This window comes from Muscardinus avellanarius, assembly GCF_963383645.1.
Source record: "Muscardinus avellanarius genome assembly, chromosome: 1".
In the NCBI taxonomy this organism is placed as follows: Eukaryota; Metazoa; Chordata; class Mammalia; order Rodentia; family Gliridae; genus Muscardinus; species Muscardinus avellanarius.
This window is the reverse complement of record NC_137786.1, coordinates 141,951,219-141,975,477: the sequence shown is the minus strand read 5'-3', so window position 1 is coordinate 141,975,477 and position 24,259 is coordinate 141,951,219. Positions and strand designations below refer to the sequence as shown.

General features: G+C 45.4%; 1 protein-coding gene across 2 annotated transcripts in view; it reads left to right on the top strand.

Moving 5' to 3' along the window:
- DIXDC1 (DIX domain containing 1) overlaps positions 1 to 24,259 on the top strand; it is a gene marked incomplete at both ends in the record, with an annotated part of 96,936 nt that overhangs the window by 3,856 nt on the left and 68,821 nt on the right. Inside the window, one exon of one of the 2 annotated variants that reach the window (XM_080695318.1) lies at positions 13,130 to 13,189. The exons of the other annotated variant lie outside the window; for it this stretch is intronic. Within the exon in view, the coding sequence (XP_080551444.1) occupies positions 13,130 to 13,189 (60 nt within the window). Of the gene's footprint in view, positions 1 to 13,129; positions 13,190 to 24,259 lie in introns of those variants that run through there. 2 annotated transcript variants of the gene reach the window in all.

Sequence of the window (24,259 nt, the reverse complement as noted above, 5' to 3'; positions counted from 1 at the left end):
AAAGAATCAAAAATAGGGCAGGGGGTGTAGCTCGGAGGTAGAATGCCCCTGGGTTCCATCCTCAGACAAATAAATAATAAATAAATGAATAAATAATAAAGTAACATGGAGATCCTAGGTCCTAAAGAAAGTTTTTTTTTTTTGTTTTTTGTTTTTTTTTTTTTTTGGTGGTACTGGGGTTCCTGGAAGCCCTTCTACCTCCGGGCTACACTCCCAGACCTATTTTTGCATTTTTATTTGGAAACAGGGTCTCCTAAGCCAGCGCGCGGGGCTAGCTTCGAACCTGCCTGATCCTCCTGTCTCTGCCTCCCAAGCGCGGGGATTACAAGCGTGCGCCACCACGCCCGGCTCTAAAGAAAGTTTGTGGGGTGGGTGTGTGTGTGTGTGTGTGTGCACGCGCGCGCATGGTACTGGAGATCGAACCTAGAGGCATTCTACCTCTGAACTACCCCTATCCTCTTTGGATTTTTTTTGTGTGTGTGGTACTGGGGATGGAATCCAAGGGCTTTTTACCTCTGGGCTACACACCCAGACCTAATTTTATATTTTATTAGAAACAGGGTCTCACTAAGTTGCTGAGAGCCTCACTAAGTAGCTGAGGCTGGCTTCGAACCTCTGCGATCTTCCTGTCTCAGCCTCCCAATTGCTGGGATAACAAAGCGTGTGCCACCACGCCTGGCCACCTATCCTCTATTTTATTTTTATTTTGAAACAGGGTCTCCATAGGTTGGTAAGAGTCTCACTACTTGCCGAGGCTGTCCTCAAATCTGTGATCCTCCTGGCTCAGCTTCCCAAATACTGGGATTACAGAGGCATGCACCACCATGCCAAGCAAAAGTTTTTTTGGTAGTCATTAGTAACGTGGAGCCCCAACACATTTTGATTGGCAGTGCAGAAGCATGGGAGCATTTACAGTGTTTTCATACTAGAGCAACTCAGGGGTCACTTCCAAAATATCCACCAGATGTCGCTATGTTGATCTAATGTGCACCCACAGGCTAGCTGGCAGATAACCTGAATGTAAAATTTAAAAATTCATGAAGAATGTATTTGCATATCTGCTTTGGTGTCGCTTATATTGAGCTCTCCCATCTGGTGATTTCTTTGGCAGCATCCTAGTCTCTCACTATTCTGTCTCGTGTTTCCTTCTACCTATTCCGTCTGTCACACTCGCCCCGGGCACTCCCCCGCCCCCGTCCTAACGTTGGGTTCTGTTTTACAAGTATTTCGTTTACTCTTCTTCCTTGCAGTCCTGTTTGTAGCCTCTGTGTGCTGTGTGTATATTTATACACAATTATCAGTTCTTCACGTTTTTGCTAAAAGAATAGGACCTGGCATATAATGACATATAAGCATATGAGTAGAAGCTCAACATACACACACACACACACACACACACACACACACACACACACACACACACATATATATATATATATATATATTTTTTTTTTTTTTGGTGGTACTGGGGATGGAACCCTTCTACTTCCAGGCTACACTCCCAGACCTATTTTTGTATTTTTTTTAAAATTTGGAAACAGGGTCTCTTAAGCCAGCGAGGCTGACTTCGAACCTGTGGGATCCTCCTGTCTCCGCCTTCCAAGCGTGGGGATTACAAGGGTGCACCACCATGCCTGGCATGCTCAACATATTTAATATATTTAATGAGTGTGTGTGTGTATCTGTTAGCTACTAAGGATTGAACCCAGGGACACTATACCATGAAGCTACATCATCCTCAGCTATTTTTATCTTTTATTTGAGACAGAGTCTTGCTAAATGGACCAAGCTAGCCTTGAATTTGTAACCTTCCAGATTCGGCCTCCGAAGTAGCTGGGATTATGAGTGTGTGCCACCATACCTGGCCCTTGTTTAGTGAGTATTTAATGAAAGAATGAATGGGCCAGTTGTGGTAGCATACACCTATAATCTTAGTACTTGGAAGGCTGAGACAGAGGATTACAGGTTTGAGGATAGCCTCAGCAAGTAGTGAAACTCTTATCCACCTAGCAAGATCCTGTTTCAAAATAAAAATCAAAGAGGGTTAGCCGGGCATGGTGGTGCACCCTTGTAATCCCTGCGCTTGGGAGGCTGAGACAGGAGGATCGCGCAGGTTCGAAGCCAGCCTCAGCTACTTAGTGAGGCTTTCAGCAACTTAGTGAGACCCTGTTTCCAAATAAAATATAAAATGGGTCTGGGAGTATAGCCCGGAGGTAGAAAGCCTCTGGGTTCCAACCCCAATACCACCAAAAAAAAAAAAAAAAAAAAATCAAAGAGGGTTGGGGGTGCAGTTCAGAAGTGGAATACCTTTGGGCTCAATCCCCAGTACCACAAAAAATATAAATACATGAATAAATGAATGCTTAAAAAGAGAAAGAAGCCATGGACATGGATAGAGAGGAAAATACAGAACAGCAGAAATTATGTTTTGCTTCAGAATGTAGTAAAAGAGATGAAGAGCCATCGTACTATTAAACTGTATTTATGTGCCAAATGATAGAGTATTCAGTGCACTAGACCCTAACATTTTAAAAGGGCATCATTAATTCAGCTAGGATTTATTATTGACTATGTACCAGACAAGATTCTTGGTTTTCAAGATAAACCAGTAACACAACATAAAATTCCTTGCCCTCATTTGCTTTTAGGGGAAAGCTGATAATAAATGAACAAGCAAGCCGGGCGTGGTGGCGCACGCTTGTAATCCCAGCATTCGGGAGGCTGAGACTGGAGGATCGCGGTTCGCGGACAGCCTCAGCTACTTAGTGAGGCCCTCTGCAACTTGGTGAGACCCTGTTTCAAAATATAAAGAATAAGCCGGGCGTGGTGGCACACGCTTGTGTAATCCCCGCGCTTGGGAGGCAGAGACAGGAGGATCGCGCAGGTTCGAAGCCAGCCGCGCGCACTGGCTTAGGAGACCCTGTTTCCAAATAAAAATGTAAAAATAGGTCTGGGAGTGTAGCCCGGAGGTAGAAGGGCTTCCAGGAACCCCAGTACCACCAAAAAAAAAAAAAAAAAAAAAAAATCAGCATCGGGCGTGGTGGCACATGCTTGTAATCCCTGCGCTTGGGAGGCGGAGACAGGAGGATCCCGCTGGTTGGAGCCAGCCTAGCTGGTTTAAGAGACCTTGTTTCCAAATAAGAAAATATAAAATAGGTCTGGGAGTGTAGCCCAGAGGTAGAAGGGCTTCCAGGAACCGCAGTACCACCAAAAAAAAAAAAAAAAAAAAAAAAAGAATAAAAAAATAGGGCAGGGGATGTAGCTCAGAGGTCAAATGCCTCTGGGTTCCATCCCCAAACCTGCAAAAAAAAAAAAACAACCATAAATAAACAATAAATGAACAAGAAAATATAGAGTATAGAAGATGAGGATGAATATTATGAAGAAAATTTAAAATAAAATAAACCAGATAAAGAGGCCAGAGAGTGCTGCTGTGACAAAGAATTGTCATTTTAAATAGAGTGATAAGAGAAGGTCAAACATATAAAGTGACACTGAGCAGAGACTTGAAGGAGGAGCAGGAATACGCCCTGGCTTCTATGGAAGATGAGAATTTGAGACAGATCAAAATCAAGAGTGGCTGGAGGAGAGGTGGCTCAGGGGTAGAACACTTGCCTAGGATGTATAAGGGCCTGGGTTTGATTCCCCAGCACTGCAAACAAAAGAAAGAGCCAGTGCTCAGAGAATTTTCTTGAAGGAAATGGAACTTAGAATTAAGCACAGTGATGATTCAGGTAGTAAGTAAAAGGGTGGAGAGCTGGGCACTCTAGGCAGAGGGTTAGCTCTGAAGACTTAAGGGTGAGGATGAACTTTATAAATCAGAGATGGCCGGGCGCTTGTAACTTGAACAGAGGTGAGCTGGAGGAGCCCTTAAGAGCTGGACACACAAAATATTTATATCTGACATGCGAGAAAAAGGGAGTGTTTGAAGACACTGAGCAGTAGAGCAGCTATATTGTCTAAGAAAGATCAAGATGTACGTAGACTGGCAGGTTGAAAAGTCGAGACAGAGCGATTGAGGGCTGGGGTATAGCTCTGTGGTAGAGGGCTTGCCTAGATTGCTTGAGGCCTTGGGTTTGGCCCCTAGCACGGTGGTAAATACATAAAATAAAAGCACAGTTTAGAAGCCAGGACATGTTTGCAACTTTGCTGGACAGTATGAGCTTTTGTTTATTTATTCGTTTTTCTCGGTACTGGGGATTGAACCCAGGGGCATTCTACCTCTGAGCTACACTCTCAGGCCTTTTTATTTTTAGTTTGAAACAGGGTCTTTCCAAGTTGTCAAGGGCCACACTAAATTGCTCAGGCTGGCCTCAGACCTGCTGTCCTCCAGTGTCAGCCTCCCATGTGCTGGGATTACAGGTATGAGCCACCACGCCCAGTTTTACGTATGAGCTTTTCTGTGTTAGTCTTGGCTGAGGTGTCTGAATGTCAGTGTAATAGAACTAAACACTAACACTTTATCCTCTAGGAACTTAGCTAATGTGAGAAACAGAAGGAAGATTAAGATATTATATCAGAGGGTCACTTAAAATATTTTCATTGACAATTTTAATTATTTGTTTATTTATACTGCTTTTCTGCTTTTTGTAGTTGTGAATGATTGCCCCTAATAGATGTGTTAAGGTTTTCATAGGTGTGAATTTCACACGTTAGTTTTACACAGAGAGAAGTCACAGGCGATATTTTTTACCAAACGACAGCTTTGTTTAAGGTTCAAAGTCTTATTTAGGAAAACATGTTATTGCATTTATTAACCGAAGGGATGAATGTATTTACCAATGTTTCCTCCATTGGCTCATCCATTCATTCATGTAAAAACATTTATTAAGTGCCTTTTATACTGCAAGCATCACATAAAAGTATTGCATCATGGGTAAGAACCTGGGCTTTGGCATAGCATGTAGTAGCTATTGAGTCTAGGGAAAATTACTTATCCGCTAAATCTCTCTTCCTTTCTCTTTCTTTTTTTTTTCTTTTTTCTTTTTCTTTTTGTTTTTGTTTTTTGGTACTAGGGCAATCCTATGGGCATTCTACCTCTGAGCCACAACCCAAGCCCTATTTTATTTTGAAACACGGTCTTGCTAAGTTGCCGAGAGTTTCTTACATGGCTAAAACTGGCCTCAAGCCGGGCATGGTGGCGCACGCTTGTAATCCCCGCGCTTGGGAGGCTGAGAAAGGAGGATCGCGCAGGCTTGAAGCCAGCCTCAGCTACTTAGTGAGGCTCTCAGCAACTTAGTGAGACCCTGTTTCCAAATAAAATATAAAATGGGTCTGGGAATATAGCCCAGAAGTAGAAAGCTTCTGGGTTCCACCTCCAGTACCACCAAAAATATATATAAATAAAATAAAATAAAATAAAATAAAATAAAATAAAACTGGCCTCAAACCTGTGATCCTTCTATCTTGCCTTCCAAGTGCTGGGATTAAGGGTATGCATCACCATTTTCTGTGTGTGTATGGTACTGAAAATTGAAACCAGGAGCATTTTACATCTGAGCTATATCCTAAGCTCTTCCCCACCATTTCTTTCTTTCATTTTTCCTTCCTTCCTTTCTTTCTTTCCTTCCTTCCTTCCTTCCTTCCTTCCTTCCTTCCTTCCTTCCTTCCTTCCTTCCTTCCTTCTTTCCTTTTTGTGGCACTGGAGATGGAACAACCCAGGGGCATTCTACCTCTGAGCTACACCCCCAGCGCTAATGTTTATTCTTTATTTTGAAACAAGAGCTCACTGAGTTGCAAAGGGCCTCACTAAGTAGCTGAGGCTGTCCATGGACCGTGATCCTTCTGTCTCAGCCTCCCAAATGCTGGGATTACAAGTGTGTGCCACCACGCCCAGCTCTCACCATTTCTTTCTTTTCTTTTCTTTTTTTTTTTTTTTTTTAGGTTTTTATTTGGAAACAGGGTCTCTTAAACCAGCAAGGCTGGCTTCGAACCTGTGCGATCCTCTTGTCTCCGCCTCCCGAGCACAGGGATTATAAGAGTGCGCCACCACGCCCAGCCCACCATTTCTTTTTAATCTTGAAAAAAGGGTCGCCGGACGTGGTGGCGCACTCTTATAATCCCAGCTCTTGGGAGGCTTAGACAGGAGGGTAGCATAGGTTAGAAGCCAGACTCAGTTACTTAGTAAGGCTCTCAGCAACTTAGTGAGACCCTGTTTCCAAATAAAATATAAAATAGGCCTGGGAGTATAGCCCAGAGGTAGAAAAGCCCCTGGGTTCCACCCCCAGTACCACCCTCCCCCCAAAAAAAAGGGTCTAGTAAGGGAGGGCCTCTCTAAATTGCTGGGGCTGCCATGAGTCTGTGAGCCTTCTGTCTTAGCTTCCAAAATACTAGGATTATAGGCATCATCCATTTCCTCTCCTTTTTTTTTCTTTTCTTCTTTTCTCTCTCTTTTGTTTGTTTGTTCCTTTGTTTTTGTTCTGGGGATTAAACCCAGGGGCTTTCTACCTCCAAGCTACACCCATTCTCTCCATCTCTCTCTCTCTCTCTCTCTCTCTCTCTCTCTCTCTATCTCTATCTCTATCTCTATCTCTATCTCTCTCTCCCCCCACCCCCATACAAGGATTGGACCCAGGGGAATTCTACCTGTAAGCTAAACTCCCACTCCCAGCTCTATGTATTTTTTAAACAGAGTCTCACTAAATTGTGTGGGGCCTCACTAAGTTGCTGAGGCTGTCCTCAAACCTGCGATCCTCTTGTCTCAGCCTACCAAGAACTGGGATTAGAGATGTGTGCCATCACACCTGACTCCTTTCTCTCTCTCGCAGTACTGGAGATTGAACCCAGAGGCATTCTATCTCCAAGTTACAGCCTCAGCCAGATTTTATTTCTTATTTGGAAACAGGCTTTCACTAAGTTACAGAAGGCCTCGCTAAGTTGCCAAGGCTGGCTTTGAACCTGCAATCCTCCTGTCTCAGCCTCCTAAGTACTGAGATGTGCCACCATGCCCAGCTCCTCTTTTTCTTTATATACATTTTTAAAAAACCTAATAGTTTATAGTAACGATTACCATCAAATGTGCTTAACCTAGGACTTGGCACATAGTAAATACATTTGTTATATTACTATTTTTCAGATATGTGGGTAGCTTTTAATTTGTGGGGGCAGTGTCTGCCAATATTGCCAAAATAATGCTGGACTGAGAAGGCTAGGTATGAGTTCAGAAACCAGGTAGCAGGGCAGAGCTGTGCAGGAGCAGCGCGCGGCCGTTGGCGGCTCACGGGCGGAGTGGATGAGACTCCTGCGGCAGTGGGAGTGGGTGCAGCTCCCCAGACTGCGAGCAGATTTCCCACGCAGAGGCTCTGCGTGCAGCTGATCATTGCCCCAGTTATTCCCACTTCTTTCAGCTAACCCACTTACCCTCCCAACTCATGTTGCTATCACAACCGGGTGGGAGAAGGAGGACGGAACAGTAAATATTCGTGTTACTTAGACATAAGGCTCAGTTCTTCACCTGGGCTACTTTCTAAGGCAGACCATAAGTATGGTGAACGTATCTTCTGAGGAAAAAACAAAACAAAACAAAACAAAAAATTCATATGACCCAACAGGAATTTTTGTTTCTTCCAAGCATGAATGGCTGACAGTATGTGAACTAGTACAATATTTGGGGATTAAATTCACAACAATTCTCTACCTCTGAGCTACATTCCTAACCTGATTTTTTTTTTTTTTTTTTTTTGCGGTTCTGAGGATGGAACCCAGGGGCATTCAACCTCCAAGCTACAGTCCCTGCCCTATGTATTTTTTTAATTTTTTTAATTTTTTTTTTGTGGTACTGGGGGTGGAACCCAGGGGATTTCTACCTCCGGGCTATACTCCCAGACCTATTTTATATTTTTATTTGGAAACAGGGTCTCACTAAGTTGCTGAGAGCCTCACTAAGTAGCTGAGGCTGGCTTCGATCCTGCGTGATCCTCCTGTCTCAGCCTCCCAAGCGCAGGGATTACAAGCGTGCGCCACCACGCCCGGCTCCTATGTTTTATTCTTTATTTTGAAACAGGGTCTCACTAATTTGCAGAGGGTCTCGCTAAGTAGCTGAGGCTGTCCACAAAACGCGATCCTCCGGGCTCAGCCTCCTGAATGCTAGGACTACAAGCATGCGCCACCATCCCTGGCTTGATTTTTTTTTTTTTTTTTTTTGAAACCGGGTCTCACTAAGATTCTGAGACTGATCTCAAACCCACAAGTCTCCTATCTCAGCCTCCCAAGTACTGAGATTACAAATGTGTGCCACCGCACGCGGCTTGTACTATCTGCATTTAAATAAATTAGAATTAAATACCATTACAATTTTAGTTTGGTAGTTGCTGTAGCCACATTTCAAGTGTTCAATATGCCACATGCAGCTAGTGGCTATTATAATGAACAGCACAGATATAGAACATTTCCATTTTCATAGCTCTAGCAGACAGTACTGCTACAGAGTATGTGATTGCAGGATAGTCCCAGACTTTCAGGGATTAGTGCAATCTTGAATCATATGCCCTATAATATTTTTTAATCACCAGACATGATTTTTATCACCAGCACATTTGTAATCCCAGTACTTTGGAGGCTGAGACAGGAGGATCTCAGGTTCATGGCCACCTTCAGCTTTTTTATTTTTTTCAAAATAAAAGAATAAAATAATGCTGGGGGTGTAGCTTGGAGGTAGAAAGCCCCTGGGTTCCATCCTCTGTACCTCAATCAATCAATCAGTTGATAAATTAATTAATCAATATCAGTTATTTAAATCCAGTATGGTGGTACACGCTTGTAATAGTAGCACTTCTGGGGCTGAATCAGGAGGATCAGAGCTTCTCAGCCAGCCTCAGCAAGTTAGTGAGACACTGTTTCAAAATTTTAAAAAGAAAAAATTGGGGCTAGAAGTATAGCTCAGAGGCTGAATTCCCCTAAGTTCCATTCCCAGTACCACACAAACATACAAAAATTTAGTTATTTAATAAGTCTTTCCATAGCCAGGCTGGTGGCCCACACTTGTAATCCCAGTACTTGGGAGGCTAAGACAGAAGGATTGTGCGGGTTCGAAGCCAGCTTCAGCTACTTAGTGAGGCTCTCAGCAACTTAGTGAGACCCTGTTTCCAAATAAAATAGAAAATAGGTTGCTGGGTGTGGTGGCGCACACTTGTAATCCCAGCACTTGGGAGGCTGAGACAGGAGGATCACGTAGGATCGAAGCCAGCCTCAGCTACTTAGTGAGGCTCTCAGCAACTTAGTGAGACTCTGTTTCCAAATAAAACATAAAATAGGTCTGGGAGTATAGGCTGGAGGTAGAAAGCCCCTGCATTCTACCCCCAGTGCCACACACACACACACACACACACACACACACACACACACACAAAATTGTTTAATAAGTCTTTTTTCAGAAGCATTGAGCTCACAGGTCTTAATTCTTTTTTCCTGTAGTACTAGAGATTGAACCCAGGGGCAACTACCTTGGAGATATACCACCAGCTCTTTTTATCGTTTGTTTTTGAAAAAGGGTCTCTCTTGCGTTTGGGAGGCTGAGACAGGAGGATCGCAGTTCACAGACAGCCTAAGCTATTTAGTGAGGCCCTTTGCAACTCAGTGAGACCCTGTTTCATAATAAAGAATAAAAAATAGGGCTAGGGGTGTAGCTTGGAGGTAGAATGCCCCTGGGATCCATCCCTAGTGGAAAAAAAAAAGTCTCTCTTAGGTTGCTGAGAATCTTGGGGTTTCCTGAGGCTGCCCTTGAACCTTGTGATCCTCCTGTCTCAGCCTCCCAAGTACTGAGATTGCAGGTGTGCATCACCCTGCCCAGCTACAGGTCTTACTTGGATCAAAAAGACTTAAACTTGAAAAACAGAGACCTCTTAGTATAGATGACTGTCAGCAGGCCTCGACAGCTAAGTATCTTTTGCTGCGTCCCAAGCATTATGGGCTGCTCACCAATCAGTATCATTTACCCAGGAAACCACCATGGTTTTGCATCATTATGTATGTAGATGTGTTGTTACATGTAATTCTATGCAACTGGAAATTTCATACATGTCTTTAAAAGGGCTTCATTGCATTAACATAGGCCCGTGATTCTCCTGATGGTGTCACACCATGTACTGAGGCAATGGTGAAGGGAAATACTGGCACTCGATTGTGAAGTCCGATGGTCTTCTGACTTGTCGTCTGCTCGAGTTCAGTTTGGTTTGGTGGCCTAGCTTTTCCCCTGCCTTCGCCAGAAGTCAACCCCCAGCGATGCTGCAGCAGCAGCTGCTCAACACCTGTGCTGGCCCTCTACCTCCTGCCTGTTGTGGCCAGAGGCAGGGGGTGTATTTTTCCAGAAGCGTTTTTTGTGCTTAGCAGCTTTAGACATTCAAACAATCTATGTCTAGTCTGGCTGCTCCAGGTAAAGATTGTTTTTCTCTAATAACCTGAGAGGAGGTCATTAGGCTAAAACTGTTGACTTTTCTTGCTGAGGTACTAACCAGCATTTGAGGAAGGAATCTGAGCATTTTTAAAAATCATGGATAGGGTCCTAGCTTCTTTATTTTCAGTACTGGGGATTGAATTTAGTGCCTCCCGCATATGAAGCAAATGCTTTATCACTGAACTATATCTGCTATCCATTTATTTATTTATTTATTTATTTATTTATTTATTTATTATTTTGCGGGTCTGGGGATGGAACCCAGGGGCATTTGACCTCCAAGCTACACCCACTGTTTTATTTTTTATTCTTTATTTTGAAACAGGGTCTCACTAAATTGCAGAGGGCCTCACTAAGTAGCTGAGGCTGTCCGTGAACCGCCATCCTCTGGTCTCAGCCTCCTGAATGCTGGGATTGCCCGGCTCCCAGTCTTTTTTAATTTTATCTTTTTATAATTTTTGAAACAGGGCCTTGCTAAATTGTTGCGACTGACCTTGAACTTGTAATCTTCCTGCCTCAGCCTCCCAAGTACTGAGATTACAAGCATGTGCCACCATGCCCAGATGATTCCTAGCTTCTTGAGCTGCCTGTCACTGACCAGCTGTGTCCTTCGACAAGGCCCTGATCTTTTCTGAACCTTCCCAAGCTCTTTGAAGCCTTTCCCTCCATTTGAGATTGCAAGATGAAATGTAATGTAACTGTTTTTCAGCTTCCAGTTTTCCTATAAAAACAAGAGTTCCTACTGAATGTGCAAATGACTAATACTCTTTTTATTTTTGCAGTATTATGGATAGAACTCAGGGACATTCTACCTGTGAGCTATACCCCCAGCCCTATTTTTTATTCTTTATTTTGTTTTGTTTTTGTGGTACTGGGGTTCCTGGAAGCCCCTCTACCTCCGGGCTACACTCCCAGACCTACTTTTACATTTTTTTATTTGGAAACAGGGTCTCTTAAGCCAGCGCATGCGGCTGGCTTCGAACCTGCGCGATCCGCCTGTCTCTGCCTCCCAAGCGCAGGGATTACAAGCGTGAGCCACTACGCCCGGCTTATTCTTTATTTTGAAACACGGTCTCACTGAGTTGCAAAGTAGCTGAAGCTGTCCGCTAACCATGATCCTACTGTCTCAGCATCCCAAATGGTGGGATTACAAGCGTGTGCCACCACGCCCGGCTTAATAATATTCTTAAAAATAAAGCCGGGCGTGGTGGCGCACGCTTGTAATCCCCGCGCTTGGGAGGCAGAGACAGGAGGATCGCGCAGGTTCGAAGCCAGCCGCGCGCACTGGTTTAGGAGACCCTGTTTCCAAAATGAAAATGTAAAAAATAGGTCTGAGAGTGTAGCCCGGAGGTAGAAGGGCTTCCAGGAGCCCCAGTACCACCAAAAAAAAAAAAAAAAAAACAAAAAACAAAACAAAAAAAAAAACCAAAGCTGTAGCTAGAATAACTAAACAGGGAAATAACTCTCTGTTTCACTTGAGGACGCTTTTACCTAAATCTCAAGTACATCAGACATTTGAAAAATTTTCCTTTACTTAATATTTATTTTTTGAAAAAACTCATTAAAATATCCATATCTTTAAATGAGTTTATATATCTTTAAATGACCTTAGAGATCTTTAAAAGAGATCTTTAAAAAAAAAAAAAAAAGGAAGAAAGCAAAAAATGCATTTTTGGCCTGGCATGGTGGCCCAGGCTTGTAATCCCAGCATTCGGGAGGCTGAGACCTGAGGATTGCAGTTCATGGACATCCTCAGCTACTCAGTGAAGCCCTCTGCAACTTAGTGAGATCCTGTTTCAAAATAAAGAATAAAAAATAGGACAGGGGGGTGTAGCTTGGAGGCCAAATGCCCCTGGGTTCCGTTCCCAGACCCGCAAAAAAAAAAAAGAAAAAAGAAAAAAAAAAGTATTTTGGTAAAGCGTTGGTGCACAACAGAGACCCTCGATTTCTGTGGGTTCTGTTTAGCACTGTGCTGTTAAATATGTCCCAACAACATTGCTGCCTCCAGTACTCTCTATCCTTTTTCTTAAAGCCCGCCTCTGTCTGACTCCTTCCCACCTCCCCTCAGCTGCGGCTGCTTTAGCCTCACCTCCCTGTCCACGCCCCAAGTGGAAAAGGTTGCTGTTTGCTATGATTCACTCCCTTTTCCATCCACCTTGCGGGTGGAGTGCTTGCGGCCTTAAAACAGCAGTGTGTGTGTATGCAATCAGAGGCACACGCCGGGACCCCTGCTGGTGTGTCAGCGGGGGTGTGTGCGTGTGTGAATGCACGCACCGTGCGCACACAGGCCGGCACGCCCGCCTGCACGCCTGGTGTGTAGGTCTGTGTGTGCCGCGCACGCACACTCGCCCGCCCCGCCGCCCGGGGTTAGAGTACGTGTGTGTGTGTGTGTGTGTGTGTGTGTGTGTGTGTGTGTGTGTGTGTGAGAGTGCACCACGCGCACACGCCAGCCCTGCCGCCTGCACGCCCGCGGGCTCTCGGCACACTCTCCGGGCGCCCCTCCATCCCGTGCACGCCCAGCTGTTTCCTTAGGAACCGCCGCGGCGCAGGGCCCCTCCGCCCCAGGCCGGAGTGCGAGCATGCCCAGTGCAAGCCCCTAGTTTGGCTCGGGTCTAGGTTTCCAGCAAGTGGCATGCGGGACTCCGAGGGATCCCAGAGAGCTGAGCCGACGGCCTTTGTGTGCAGAGGGAGGCGGCGGCCTGGCTGGAAACCCCGCCCGGGGAGCCCCCGGCAGGAACAATGCTAGCCTGCCTGGCCCGCGGGAACTTGCTGGACGTCCTGCAGGAGGGCTTCAACGAGGTAACTGTCCTGCTCCTTCCTCTCCCCAGCTCCCCGCCCCGCCCCGTGCCTCCCGCCCGATCCATGGCGCAAGGGGTCCTTCTCGATCCCCAACGCCAGGGCGAATCGCCTGCAGAGTCCCTGGGGGGCTCGGGTGGTAGGTGCAGCAGCACACCCGCGAAGGCCAGGGATCAAAAGGACGATGACCTTCCCGGCCAGGTGACCTGAATGAACCCAGAGGACAGGACAGGACCGGAGGGCGCATTCTAAGTCGGCTTCTTGCAGAAGAGGTGGTTTCCATTCTCCCCGGAGTTCTCCCCAGGGAAGCCCGCATTGTACCGCAGAGGTGCTAGCGGGATCCTAGCAGCTCACCAGCAGAGCCAAGAGAGGGGTGGGGTGGTGTGGCATTGGTAGAAAGTTTGAGAGCATCCGGGCCGGCCGGAGACTGCTGGGGGCCCACAGGAAGGGCCTTCACCACCACGAATCTATTTCTGAATCCGAGGTGGTAGATTTATCCATGACCAGGGAGGGGGTACTAGGGGGTCAGGGCCCTGGGCACGATTCTGGGGAGCCACATATGCCCCCTTCCAGGAAAGCCAATATGTGGGCCTCAGTCTGACAGGCGGGATGGGCTAGGGATGTCATCCCTTCCATTTGGTTCTTTGGTAACACAGCAATTGTGAGTTGAGAGCCTTCCGCTTGGCCATTAGATCCATTTCCCCTTGTTTCTGAGTCCCACTCTTCAGGATTACCTTAGCCCCCACACTGGGAGACCTAGGTTGTGAGTTGTGGCTTCCTTTTTCCTTTTGTTTATTTCTTTCTCTCTCTTACTTCCTTCCATGACTTTTCCTTATATTAAAAAAAATTTTTTTTAATGAGTTCCTAGTCAAATTCATACAAATACATTCTGCCTCCTTTTGTCGGTGCTGGAGATTGAATCGAGGGCGCATCACACATGCTAAGCACGTGCTGTACAGCTGAGCTACACCCCAGCCTCATTCTTTTCTTAAATATGAACGTTATGGGCAAGGCTGAAGTGCCTTTGCCATCCATCACCCTCCCCATCCCAACCTTTTCCCTAGAAGTAACCATTCTCATGAGTGTGTGGATAAGGTTTCGTTTCTGCAGCTGCACTATCCAGGCTCTTTCCTTGATTCCTGTTTCTAATTAAGAAGCCCTGCAGTCTGACCTGCCTCAGAACCTTTCCCCTATTCTGGGCCCTGGGCCCCTGCCTGGTTCCTCACACACTGAGACGAATTTGCAGAAATCCTGTCCCAGCCTAACCAACTGAGCTGGGATTTTCCTTTGGCCGAGGGGTGTCACAAACACAACCTTCAGTTGCCTCCTGCCTGCCTGCCTGCACTGCAGGGCTCCAGCCTTTGCGTCTTTCCTGCCTGCACACTGTTAACAAAGAGCTTCGGGCTGAGAGTTGTCACGCAGAAGAGCAGGGAAGCCTACCTCTTTGAGTGCTTCCAGTCTGGTTCCTCTTTCTCATTCTCTGCCTTTGGGCCACCCCTGCTCCTTAGCTGCAAAGGTCTGACTCATCTACCAGTCTTGGAAGAAACTCCCTTTTTTTTTTTTTTTTTTTGGTACTGGGGATTGAACTCAGGCATTCTAACTCTGAACTACACCCCTAGCTCTTTTTTTAAATTTTTATTTGGAAGTGTCTTGCTAGGTTGATGAGAGTCTTACTGCTTGCTGAGGTCGTCCTTAAACCTGCAGACCTCTTGTCTCAGCCTCCCAGGTACTAGGATTATAGGTGTGTGCCACCATGCCTGACTAGAATCTCTCTCTTTCTCTTGAGGTTTTGAGGATGGAACCCAGGGGCATTCTACCTCTGAGCTACACCCCAGTCTTATTTTTATTATTTATTTTGAAACAAGGTCTCACTAAATCACAGAGAGCCTCACTAAGTAGCTGAGGCTGTTCACGAACCTGAGATCCTACTGTCTCAGCCTCCCAAATACTAGGATTACAGGCATGTGCCACCACTCCTGGCTAGAAATTCCCTTTTTAACCCAGCTCCCACGTGTCAGGACCCACTGATTAAGAGGAAGAAGCCAGTGCATAACCTGTCCCAAGTCTTTGCTTTCTGCCCATTTTCATTTCTAAACCTTGCGATTGAAGAGCCATATAAATCAAAGAGGACCGACCATCTTTTTCATGTTTTGATGCTTCCATAAAGATTCTGTGACCTCTGGTTCCCTCCCCCGCACACCCTGGGGCTCAAACCCAGGGTCTCAGGCAAGGCAAGCAAGCACTAAAAAAAAAAAAAAAAAAAAGCCAATAATTGCTTTTGATTTCTTTGAAAAAGTGACATCACCTAATAATAGTAGTGAGATGTTAAGTTTGATGGTCCCTTACAGTTTAAGTAGTTCTCTCATATATATAATAAACTTGATTAAATAATCCTTTTCACAAATAGTATCATTTAGTGCTCCTGAATTATGGCATGATTAGTTGCCTCGGGGTTCGTGGAGGCCTGTTTGACCTATTCCAGCCTCTAGGGTTGTTTAATAGATCCAGTAATGTTCAATCTCTTTTGTTAGAGTCATGCGATAAGGCTGTAAAGAAGGACTTAAAAGCTACTGTCAGAATACACTTTAATTCCTCTGAGAAACCCTTTCCACTGAGGCTAAGAATATGTATCCAGTCACCTCCTGGGAACAAGGCAAGTGGATCCAAGCTGTCCTTCAGCACCCAGATGCTTTATAGGTCTATGTGGTTAGGGCTGTGACCTCATTCTCTAAGGCAGAGAGAGCTGCCCCAGGAAACAGAGCTGCGGCCCTAATTGGTTAATTATAAGGGAACCCTGCAGCAGAGAGGAACCCTGCCCTCTGAATCTAGCCTTTAATCTACCCACTGTTGGTCTCTGTTCTCAATCACTATGACTCTATGCATAACTATGCAGGGCAGAATTTTCTTCTTCCTCATTTCCCACACAGCACGCAGGCCTCAACATACCTGGCAAACAATTGACAGGATCGACCCATGTCATTGATTCATCTCAGTCTCTTTCATTGCCGTGGTTGGTTTTTACTGTGAATTAGGCACAAGTTTGGCTACTGCTACACTCCAGAACCCACCCTGGTTGTCATCCCCCTTCCCCTCTGTTTTGGGCTTTCTGTAGTTCACAGTTTACCCCCTTCTACATCTGCCTTGAAGCCATTTGTTTTCTCTGCCACTTGGTATTAGTGCTTTTATATGAACATTGGTTAATTTGCCATCACAAATTTCTGCCAGTGTTTTTTCTGAGAGCTGCACTTTCTTTAAAAAAAAGTATGGTGGCACACGTGTGTAATCTCAGCATTCAGGAGACTGAGATAGCAGGATCTGGGTTCGTGGACAACCTCAACTACTTAGGCCCTTTACAACTTAGTGAGACCCTGTTTCAAAAATTAAAAAGACTAAAAAAAGAGGGCTGGGAGTGTAGCTTGGAAGTACAATGCCCCTGGGTTCCATCCTCAGTATGAGGGAGGGAAGGAGGGAGGGAGAGAGGGAGGGAGGGAGGGAGGGAGAGAGAGAGAGAGAGAGAGAGAGAGAGAGAGAGAGAGATAATGAGAAAGAGAGAGAATATGGCTGGGGCATAGATTGGAGGAAGAATGCCACTGGGTTCCATCCCCAGTACCAAAAAAAAAAAAAAAAAAAAAGAATTTGGAAGCCGGGCATGGCGGCACACACTTGTAATCCTAGTACTTGGGAGGCTGACGCAGGAGGATCAGAGATTTGAGGACAGCCTCAGCAAGTATTGAGACTCTCAACAACCCAGTGAGATCCTGTTTCCAAATAAAAAATGAAATAGGGCTGGGAGTGTAACTCAGAGGTAGAATACTCCTGAGTTCAATCCCTAGTAACAGCCGGGCGTGGTGGCGCACACTTGTAATCTCTGCACTTGGGAGGCTGAGACAGGAGGATCGCATGGGTTCGAAGCCAGCCTCAGCTACTTAGTGAGGCTCTCAGCAACTTAGTGAGACCCTGTTTCCAAATAAAATATAAAAAAGGTCTGGGAGTATAGCCTGGAGGTAAAAAGCCTCTGGGTTCCACCCCCAGTACCACCAAAAAAAAAAAAAAGAAAGAAAAAAACAATCCCAAGTAACACACACACACACACACACACACACACACACACACCCCACTTTGGAAATTCCAGCATTTGGGAGGCTGAAACTGGAGGATAACAATTCGCGGCCAGCTTCAGCTACTTAGTGAGACCCTCCGCAACTTAGTGAGACCCTGTTTCAAAATAAAGAATAAAAAATAGGGTTGGGGGTGTTGCTTGGAGGAAGAATGCCCCTGGCTTCCATCCCCATCCCCAGTACCGCAAAAAAAAAAAAAAAAGAGAGAGAAAGAGAGAGAGAGAGAGAGAGAGAGAGAGAGAGAGAGAGAGAGAGAGAGAGAGAGAGAGACACACTTTGGAGCCAGGCCTGGTGGTACCTGCCTATAATCTCAGTATTTGGGAGACTGAGACAGGAGTATCTCAGGTTCAAGAACAGCCTTAGAAATTTAGTGAGGCCCTCAGCAACTTAGACCCTGTTTCTTTTTTTCTTTTTTCTTTTTTTTTTTTTTTTGTGGTGCTGGGGATTGAACTATCTGGAGCATTCTATCTCTGAGATAAAGCTCCAGCCAATTTTTTTTTTTTTTTTTGAAAGAAGGTTTTGTAGTCGGGCGTGGTGGCACACACTTGTAATCCCCGTGCTTGGGAGGCGGAGACAGGAGGATCACATAGGTTCGAAGCCAGCTGCCGCGCTGGCTTGAAAGACCCTGTTTCCAAAAATAAAAAATAAATAGGTCTTGGAGTGTAGCGTGGAAGAAGAAGGGCTTCCAGGAACCCCAGTACCACCAAAAAAAAAAAAAAAAAGAAGAAGAAGGTTTCGCTAAGTTTCTGAGAATCTCACTATACTGCTGAGAATCTCACCGTGTTGCTGAGACTATCCTTGAACCTGCAGTCCTCCTGTCTTGGCCTCCAAAGTACTGGGATTACAGGTGTGCACTACTTTGTCCAGCTTTCATCAGCCTAGAGAGACCCTGTCAGGGTCTTGCTAAGTTGCTCTGTGTCTCCCTGTTGCTGAGGCTGGCCTCTCAAACACAGCTGTGTGTGTGTGTGTGTGTGTGTGTGTGTGTGTGTGTGTGTGTGTGTGTGTTTACTGGGAATGGAACCCAGGGGCCTTCTACCTCTAGACTACACCCCAGCTCTGTTTTATTTGGAAACAGGGGATTGCTAATTGCTGAAGCTGGCCTTGAATCTGTGATCCTTCTGTCTCAGCCTCCCAAGTACTGGGATTACAGTCATGTACCAATATGCCCGGCATGAGACCTAGTTTCAAAGTAAAAAGTAAAATAGGACTAGGAGTATAGTCCTATTTTGTCCTATTGAAGTAGAATGTATAATAGGACTAGGAGTATAGTCCTATTATAGTCCTATTGAAGTAGAATGTCCTGGGTTCAATTCTCAGTACTAAAGGAAAAAAAAAAAAGACTTTAGACTGGGCTGGACCTGGTGGTACTTGGGAGGCTGAGACAGGAGAATTTGAGGCCAGCCTGGCCAATTTAGTAAGATCCTGTTTCAAAATAAAAGTTTTAGCCAGGCATGGTGGCACACGCTTATATCCCAATACTTGGGAGTCTAAGACAAGAAGATTGCAGGTGCAAGACCAGCTTCAGCAACTTAGCAAGACTATTTCCCAATAAAAAATAAAATGAAGGTGTATTCATTTCGAGTCACCCCTCCATGCCAGTCTGGTATGGAGCTGTATTTCTATTTTCTGTATTTCTATCTTTCTAATAAGCTTCTGTCTGAGGCTGGCTGAGACAGGTTTGCAGCCAGCCTCAGCTACTAGCAAGGCCCTCTACAACTTAGCACCTGTTTTAAAATAAAGAATAAAAGCCGAACCTGGTGGCGCACACTTGTAATCCCAGCATTTGGGAGGCTGAGGCCGGAGGATCACAGTTCACGGACAGCCTCAGCTACTTACTTAGTGAGGCCCTCTGCAACTCAGTGAGACCCGGTTTCAAAATAAAGAATCAAAAATAGGGCAGGGGCTGTAGCTCGGAGGTCAAATGCCCCTAGGTTCCATCCCCAGACCCACCAAAAAAAAAGAATAAAAATAGGACTGGGGGTGTATCTCAGAGGTAGAATGCCCCTGGGTTCAATCTCTAGTACCACAATAAATAAATAAATAAAGCCGGGCATGGTGGCACACACTTGTAATCCCAGCATTCGGGAGGCTGAAACTGGAGGATAACAATTCGCGGCCAGCTTCAGCTACTTAGTGAGACCCTCCGCAACTTAGTGAGACCCTGTTTCAAAATAAAGAATAAAACACCGGGCATGGTGGCGCACGCTTGTAATCCCCGCGCTTGGGAGGCTGAGACAGGAGGATCGCCCAGGTTCGAAGCCAGCCTCAGCTACTTAGTGAGGCTCTCAGCAACTTAGTGAGACACTGTTTCCAAATAAAATAGAAAATAGGTCTGGGAGTATAGCCCGGAGGTAGAAAGCCTCTGGGTTCCACCCCCAGTACCACCAAAAAAAAAAAAAAAAAAAGTGTGCACCACCATGCTTGGCCTTCAAAATAACTTTTTAAAAAGGGTCTTGGGTGAGACCCTAGGTTCAATCCCCAAATCCATAATACTACAGAAAAAAAGAAGGAGAGAAAAGGAAGGAAGACAGACAGATGTTGGTGCTTGTGTTGCAAGATTTTAGTGAACATGAGACTGCTAATGTGGTTTGGTAAATACACATGTGTTCATTTAGGTATTCAGTCCTTCATTCATTGGGTAAGGGGATGGATTAAACAACTAAAAATACCCAATTCCTGCTTCTAATAAATTTATAGGGAGAGACAAGAATACTGAAAAACACTTGATGAGATGTTTATTGTGATAAGTATAATGAAAAGTAATGTTTGTGGGAGATCATAAAGATCCCTTGTACTTAATGATAGCATGAAAAGTATCACATATTGGCCACCCTTTTTGCTCACTGAGCTCATATTTATTCCCTGCTGGTCTGGTCTATGTATGTAAGCAATCCCCCAACAGACACTTGCTGAATTATTGTGTTTACCAGGCCCTGTGCTGGGCTCTAGAAATAGAAGTCAAATAGCTGAGTATTGGCCCTGATGGAGCTCACAGGCCAAGGACAATAAAAGAAAGCAAATGTTCAAAGTATCATGCTTGGAAAAATTGTGGTGATGCAGAAATTTTGCTTGTGAGGCAGAGCAAACCTATGCCTAGCTGTGGTGGTAACGTCCTGAGAGGCTAAAGGTGTAGGAATGATTTATGGAAAGTCTGTGAACAGGAAGGCCATCGTCTGAGCCTTACCCTCTTGAACGTAGGACTTGGCAGGCTTTTCCTAAGAATTTTCCTCCAAGAGAGCAAATAGAAATTGAAATATCACAGTAAGATTTATCTGAGATGTCGGCGTGGTGGCGCACGCTTGTAATCCCAGCGTTCGGGAGGCTGAGACCAGAGGATCGTGGTTCTAGGACAGCCTCAGCTACTCAGTGAGGCCCTCTGTGAGTTAGTGAGACCCTGTTTCAAAATAAAGAATAAAAAATAGGGCAGTGGGTGTGCCTCGCAGGTCAAATGCCCCCTGGGTTCCATCCCTAGACCTGCAAAAAAAAAAAAAAAAAAAAAAGAAAGAAAGAAAAAGACTTATATGAGAGCTGGGCATGGTGGAGCACACCTGTAATCCCAGCTCTTGGGAGGCTGAACAGGAGGATCACAGGTTCAAGACCAAAAGCCTCAGCAATTCAGTGAGGCCCTCAGCAATTTAGTGAGACCCTGTTTCGAAATTAAAAATAAAATAGGGCAGCTAGGCATGCCCTATTTTCTCAGCTGGGAGGCTGAGATAGGAGGATCACAGGTTTGAGACCAGACTCAGCTACTTGTAAGACCCTCCACAATTTAGTGAGACCCTGTTTCAAAATAAAGAATAAGCTGGGTATTACACACTTGTAATCTCAGTACTTGGGAGACTGAGACACCAGAATCGCAGGTTCATGGCCAGCCTCAGCTACTTAGTGAGGCCCTCTGCAACTTAGACCCTGTTTCAAATTAAGGAATGCAAAAATAGGGCTGGGGGTGTAGCTCCATGGTAAAATGCCCCTTGGTTTAAGCCTCAGTAAAAAAAAAAAAAAAAAATAGGGCTGGAGGTATAGGTTCAGAGATAGAATGCTCTTGGGAGCCAGGTGTGGTGGCACACGCTTGTAATCCCAGCATTCGGGAGCCTGAGACCGGAGGATCGCGGTTCGCCAACAGCCTCAGCTACTTAGTGAGGCCCTCTGCAACTTAGTGAGACCCTGTTTCAAAATAAAGAATAAAAAATAGGGCTAGGGGTGTAGCTTAGAGGTAGAATGACCCTGGGTTCCATCCCCAAACCCGCCAAAAGAAAATAAAAATACTCTTGGGTTCAATCCCCAATGCCACCACCAAAAACAAAACAAAACAAAAGTGTCTGCTTGGCTAAGCACGGTACTACAGGCCTATAATCTCACTTGGGAGGTTGAGAGAGAAGGATCACAGGTTGGGAGCCTCAGCAACTTAGACCCTACTTCAAAATAAAAAATAAAATAGGGCCGGGGGTGTACTCAGAGGTAGAACATTCCTAAGAAAAAAAGAAGGAAAAACAACAAAAAAAAGATTTATCTCCTTGCTTGGCTGGGCATGGTGGCACACAACTATAGTCCCAGCTGCTTGGGAGGCTGAGGCAGGATAATCACTTGAGCCCATGATTTCAAGATCAGCCTGGGCAGCATAGCAAGACCCTTTAAAAAAAAGATATTAAAAAAATGTTTTGCTTGGCAGTCCCTGGAAAATACAGAAATACAGGAAGAGCATTGTCTGGCCTGAGCCCCATCAGGCAGACAGGGAGTGAGGAGGAGGGCTGGCAGGTGGCATGGCTGCAGCGAGCATCCCTCCTGAGCACCTCCTGCCTCCTGGAGTTGTCCTGCAGCACTGGTCAACTGGAGGCTTTCAGACACAACCACATGGAATTCTTCTGTGCTTTGCTGTAGAAATTAAAAGCCTGTTAAGTCTGTAATGTAACAAAGCAACACACCCCTCAGTTTCTCCTCTCCCTACCCAGGCTCGTTGGCTTTGTTCTCACAGGAGTCAGTGCCAGCTCAACAGATGCTCCCTGGCCCCAAGCTATTGGCAGCTCTGTGGTCCCCGTGCTGAAGGAGGGCTGGCTGGGCATGTGGGCAGCGATAGGGCACCGCTTGTGGGTGCCACTCTCCCAGGCTGCTTAGAGGCCTGGGGAGCACTAGGAACACTTCATCTGCTGTGACTGGCCAGCTGTGTGGGCTGTAAGGACCAAGGGCTCGCACAGACACTTTCCTGAATGTGTTTCTGTGTTTGTTATCCCCTGGACCAGGCCCCGTTGAAGTGGTCAGGGACATAGCCTTCAAGTGGCCAGGTAGAGGAATGACGAGGGAATGTGGTGGCCAATGTCGAAAGCCCTGAGGGTGGGCTCTATGTCCTGTTTCTAGGACAAGAAATACCCTATAGAGTCATTTATTCATAAATTTATTCATTATCATGCATTTATTGACACCTTGTACATGTACTCATGAAGGAACAGGGTGTTTAGGGAACTTATAATTAATGGAAATTTTAAAATAAGGTAAGAGCCGGGCATGGTGATGCATGGTTGTAATCCCAGCTTTTGGGAGGCTGAGACAGGAGGATCACTGTTCAAAGACAGCCTCAGCTACTTAGTGAGGCCCTTTGCAACTCATTGAGACCCTGTTTCAAAATAAAGAATAAAAGATAAGGTTGGAGGTGTAGCTCGGAAATAGAATGCCTCTGGGTTCCACCCCATTCCCAGTACTACACACACAAAAAAAAATTAAAACTAAAAATAAGGTTAGGAGATAGCCACATGTGGTTGTGCACACCTGTAATCCCAGTACTTGGGAATCTGGCTCAGGAGGATTGAAGGTTTGAGGTCAGCTTTGGCAATTTAGAAAGACCCTGTTTCAAACAAAACAAAACAAAACAAAACAAAACAAAACAAAACAGGGCTGGAGGTACAGCTCAGAGGTAAAATGCCCTTCGGTTCAATCCCCAATATCCCAATAAATAAATAAATAAATAGTTAGGAGATTATTTATTTATTTATTTATTTTCTTTTTTGGTGGTACTGGGGATGGAACCCAAGGGCACTGTACCTCTGAGCTATACCCCCAGCCTTATTTTTTACTCTTTTTATTTTTGAAATAGGGTCTCACTCAGTTGCGAAGGGCCTCGCTAAATAGCTGAGGCTGTCTGCGAACCGCGATCCTCTGGTCTCAGCCTCCCAAATGCTGGGATTACAAGCGTGCACCATTGTGCCGGGCTAGGAGATGCTATCTTTTAGGAAGTACTTAGCTCTTCACTTTCCGATATATTGTCCGTTGACCACTGGCTCAGTACTAATACAAAAAGTCCTGTCCATTTGAGGAAGAAGAAATTTCATGATATTTTTTCTTGTGAGCTTTCTTTTTACTTAACTAGCCACAGAGTACAAAGAAGAAGAGCTGTTCCTCATTCAATAAAGGCCTAAAAGAAGTCGGGGTGGTGGCGCATGCCTGTAATCCCAGCACTTGGGAGGCTGAGACAGGAGATCATAGGTTTGTGGGCTGCCTCAGCTCCTTAGTGAGGCCCTCCACAACTTAGTGGGACCCTGTTTCAAAAATAAAGGAAAAACAGGACTAGGGGTGTAACTTGGAAGTAGAATGCCCTTGGGTTCCACCCTCAGTACTGCAAAATAAATAAGTAAATAAGTAAATAAATAAATAAGCAAGCCGAGTGTTGATGGTGCATGCCTGTTTCCACATAAAAAAGTTAAAAAATAGGTCTGGGAGTGTAGCCCGTGGGAGTGTAGCCCGGAGGTAGAAGGGCTTCCAGGAACCCCAGAACCACCAAAATAAATAAATAAATAAATAGAGTAAAAGAAGGCAGGTGTGGTGACACACGCTTGTAATCCCAGCATTCGGAAGGCTGAGATAGGAGGATGCGGTTCTCAGACAACCTCAGCTAATTAGTGAGGCCCTTTGCAACTCACCGAAATGCTGTTTCAATATAAAGAATTAGCCCGGGTGTGGTGGTGCA